Genomic DNA, 4,471 nt, shown 5'->3' on the forward strand with positions numbered 1-4,471 from the left:
ACTGAACAAAAAATCAGCTTCAGTATCAAAAAAGAGAGCTGAATACATATAACTCTCTGCTACTGTGTACAAACTTAGAGAATCAGATTAGGCTTGAGACTGGTTCAATGGTTGGGTAGGAATCTGTGAGGCATTCAATTCTGTTGGATGTTCAGTTGAGGGTCTTCCTTGCTTCATGGACTTGGATCCTGCAGCCTCAGATGTTGCTGTCTTTGAAGCCTTTGCTGCTTTAGATTGATCTCTGACCCTTGGGTTCTTGATGACAACAGGCTCAGAAGCCTTCAACTCTTTTCCAGTTAAGCCTCCCTTACAGGTTGCCTTATTGTTCCCAAAGCAACCACACTTGCTGCACTTCACTGTTTTGCTTCTTTTGCCTGGTTGCACTTCCCCTTCTTCTCTTTTTCTATTCCTACTTGGCCTTCCAATTCCCCTCTTCATCTTAGGGGGCATGGTAATTCTACCTGAGTCATCAGTAGGCCATTGTTCTGTGTCTGGAATGGGGTTAATGCACACACTGTAAGACTGCTTATATGTCTTCACAGAGTACCAGGAGCTAACAAAGTCATGTGGGTCTAACTTTGCATCAATTAGTGCCCTAATGGCATGCCTACATGGTACCCCAGATAATTTCCATGACCCACATGAACAAATTTTCGTATTAAGGCTCAGAGGGAACTGAGATCTACCTTCATGGATTTCATACTCCCCTGGGCTGGACTTGTACACTCTACAGTTTGAGCTTGCCTTTCCTATCTCTTTCACCAGTTTCACAATCTTTGGACAAATGTCTTCATCTTTCCAAGACTTTGCATTTTCAAGCCTTGTTGCAATTCTCACCATGCATACCCTCCTTATGCCTGCATATTGAATCTAAATTAGACAACTACTCACAATTTATAAACCTTATGAGAAGTAAACAAGTTATGCACAATGTACCTTCTAGCAAAGTTAATACAGGCCTACACCTATTAACTCCAAGTGCGGAGTTAAAGCTTTCCACAAAATTAGATGTATTGGATTCATTGCATACATTAGGGTCAAATTTATGCTTACTCCACTTGGACTGTTCCCCCAAGTCAGCAAACCAAGACATGACTTCATCACCTCCATGTTTCTGAAGCTTCTCCATAGCTTTCCTGAATGTTATATGCAAATCTTGAGAATTGCAGAATGTGTATGCACATGTGAAAGTAGAAGTTGAGTAGTATACCTGAATGTGAAAGCAGAAGTAGCATTACAAGCTCTCCAGAACAGGACATACATGAGAGGGCCTGGAAACTTCTTTTTGTAGTTCCTACTGAGGTGCCTACAACAGAACCTTCTGTCAGCTTCTGGCCACTCATTGTCCAAAGCTAATTCAACTCCCTGAAACAGTGATGAATTAGATAAGTATGCATATATATATATCAAGAACAGAACTGAACAACAAAATTAAAATTAGGTACTTGCCTTTTGCCTATCAGAAATGATTGTCCAATGCTTTCTTTAGGACTCTTTGACAATATTCAGCAAATGCCAGAAGAAATAGCTCCATGACTCCTTGTCTTCTTGGCTTACTACAGCATAGGCAATGGGAAAAATCTCATTATTTCCATCTATACCCACAGCAGATAGCAATATGCCCCCATAATTTCCTTTGAGGCGTGTTCCATCTACACCAATCAAAGGTCTGACACCTCTAAGAAGGCCCTTCCATGTCCAGTGAAAGAAATGAATATGCTTGTAAACTGAAGCTGCTTAGGTAGGGACTCATATTCTTTCCAAGCACAAAAAGCTTTACTTCCAGGGTTTGTTTCAATGCACATTTGAGCATACATAGGCAGCAAAGAGTATGACTCATCATGTCCTCCAAAGAGTTGCTCAATGACAAAACTCTTTAACCTGTACAAAGTGGACTGTCTCATGTATATGCCATATCTTTGGAAAAGAAACTCATTTAGTGCTTTTCCAGGAATGTCAGGGTTAGCTCTGATGTCTTCCATAACCTTCTAAGAAGCCCACTTAACATTGCATATGGGGTTGTATGTCTCTAACCCCCTGCAAGTATGCACATTGGGCCATATCTTCTTAATGGCCCAGGTTCTGCCATCTGCAAGTCTGCTTGCATGTAACCTCCAGTGACAACATTGAGATTGGCACACTGTAGTGTACCTCTTGTTGTCAGCATACTCAACATTAATAGCAAATATTTCTTGCACAGCAAAGTCTTTCAGTGTATCCTTAAAGTGTGCTTTATCTGTAAAAATCATCCATGGTCTGAGTTGAATCTTGCCAAAATCTGCATCCTCATACATCTCCCCATTCTTGTACAACCTTTTAAAGTAATCCTCATCATCTTCATCATCTAAAAATTCAAACCATTTCCCTGGTTTCAAATTATCCTTTATTTTAGGAATCCTTTGAAGCTGTACCAGCTCATCTGCAGGTATATCCCCCTTTGGTGCTACTTCTCCATCAGAATCTTCTTCATCACAATCACCCTCTCTTTCTCCAGATTCACTACTTTGCACAACAAACTGCATATTTTTCCTTCTCACCTTTATACTAGAGACTTGACCCTCCTCTTCACCCTCATTCAAACCAGAGCTAGTACCCTCCACCTCACTCTCATTCCTACCAGATTCATCACTTTGGACAACAAAATCCATCTTCCTTCTCACCTTTAATTTTCTAACTGGACCCTCCTCTTCACCCTCATTCAAACCAGTACTAAGGTCATAATCTTGACTCTCAATCATACATGACTCAACACCAAGCATCCTTCTCTCTATGGCAGCAGTACCAACCTTTAACCTTAACCCCTTTCTAATTGCTGTGGTCTTGGGAAGCTTTTTTGCAAAAACAGAGCTTTGAGATGATTTAGGAAAAAGTTGGACATTAGAAGCAGCTGTCTCAGTCACTGTAATAGGTGAAAATCTTGGGCTCCTTCTCAAAGGTAAGCTCTTGAAAACAGTATTTGGTGACCTAGGGGATGGTGGTTGCATTGGGGTTGATTTAGTGGAAACTTTCTTTTTTTTTCTTTGCCTTTTCTATCATTTCCATGGAAGCCTCAAACAGTTTCCTACCCTTGGTATACTCATGTTCATTTTGTTCAGGAATTTGTTCATCTACCGGTGAATCATGATCAGCATACCTAGGTGGAGATGAATCATCTAAAATGATCTCTTCTATGGAAGGCTGAGAGGGATCTCTTTGTGATGATTGTGTTTGGGGTGCAGTGTTATTAGTGGATTCATCAATCTTAGGAGATCCTGTTTGGGGTGTAGTGATCTTAGTGGATTCATCAATTTTGGGAGGTTCTATTTGGGGTGAGTCATCTGAGAAGATTCATTAGTTTGGGGTGCATGTTTGGACTTCCTTAAGTTCATGATCATTCTATTAAGAGGACTTGGTTTTTTTGCAAACCCAACCCAAATGTCATACACATCACACTGACCTAGGCTCTGAAACATCTTAATTAAATCAGTATCATCTAATAAAGGGTTATGCTTTTGATTGTAAGCATAATTAAAGGAAGGGTTGATGATAGGAAACTCGGGGTCTATGTCAACATTGTCTTCAAATTCAACAACCAAGTCAATCAAATTACATGTATCTAAGTCAACTTTAAAGTCAATATGTTTCCCAAAGTAATGAAACCTTAACACAACCTCATTACTATCACCCATTCTGCAAAATAAGGCAAACAAAGTACACAATTACAACATGCACAAATATTCTACACACTTTAAACAACACACATTCACAGATTCACCTATCAATCAAACATGATCATCCCATATCATCCATATACATCATATACATCAACATATACATCAACAAATTAACCTAAATTAACATGTAGATGTAAATAACCTAAATTCGCATAATTACAGAACATATTCATCAAGAAATTAACCTAAATTCCCTCAAAACAAAACACCAAACAAAATCACCAATTTTTAAAAAAATTGAACAGTAGTAGTACTAACATACCTGAATTATGGAATGTATCAATCTCCAAGCTTTGAATCCCAACGAAAATTGCAACAAATCTCTGTAAACCCTAGGTTCTCCCTTCGATTCAACAGAGCAAATTAGAAATAATTTTGAAATTGGTTTGGTTTATGTCAAATCGACATAAATGGAAGGGGAAGGGGTTTTGATCGTTGGAGGGAAGGGTTTAAAAGGGGGTAAATTATTCTTTTTATTTTTTTTAACCAAAGTATATTTTAACCTAGATTTACTAACTTATTAACGTCTGATTAACAGACTTAATCACGTCAGTTAGTAAGTCAAAAACTGGGGTGTATCATTAGGAAGTAAAAAAAAAAATGTGGTACCGCTGGGAAAAGTCAAAACCTGGATGGTACCAATGGGAATTTCCCTTATTTATTTAATTATAAAATATATTTTGAGTCAAACTATTTTAATTATTGGATTTTAAACAAAACAAGTTTTAATATTTGGGTTAATAAGTATTTAATCCAAA

The 4,471-nt window shown here is 38.2% G+C and overlaps 1 protein-coding gene across 1 annotated transcript; it reads right to left on the reverse strand.

Moving 5' to 3' along the window:
- Positions 1–87: 87 nt before the first annotated feature.
- On the reverse strand, positions 88–1,982 carry LOC145627847 (uncharacterized). Its single transcript, XM_081680191.1, has 5 exons — positions 1,781–1,982; positions 1,558–1,733; positions 1,211–1,365; positions 937–1,136; positions 88–857 (listed from the first exon to the last, which is right to left on the reverse strand). The coding sequence occupies exons 1-5, from the start codon at positions 1,980–1,982 to the stop codon at positions 88–90; spliced, it is 1,503 nt and encodes a 500-aa protein (XP_081536317.1).
- Positions 1,983–4,471: the final 2,489 nt, after the last annotated feature.

This window comes from Chenopodium album, chromosome 4, assembly GCF_948465745.1.
Source record: "Chenopodium album chromosome 4, dcCheAlbu1.1, whole genome shotgun sequence".
NCBI classification, from domain to species: Eukaryota; Viridiplantae; Streptophyta; class Magnoliopsida; order Caryophyllales; family Amaranthaceae; genus Chenopodium; species Chenopodium album.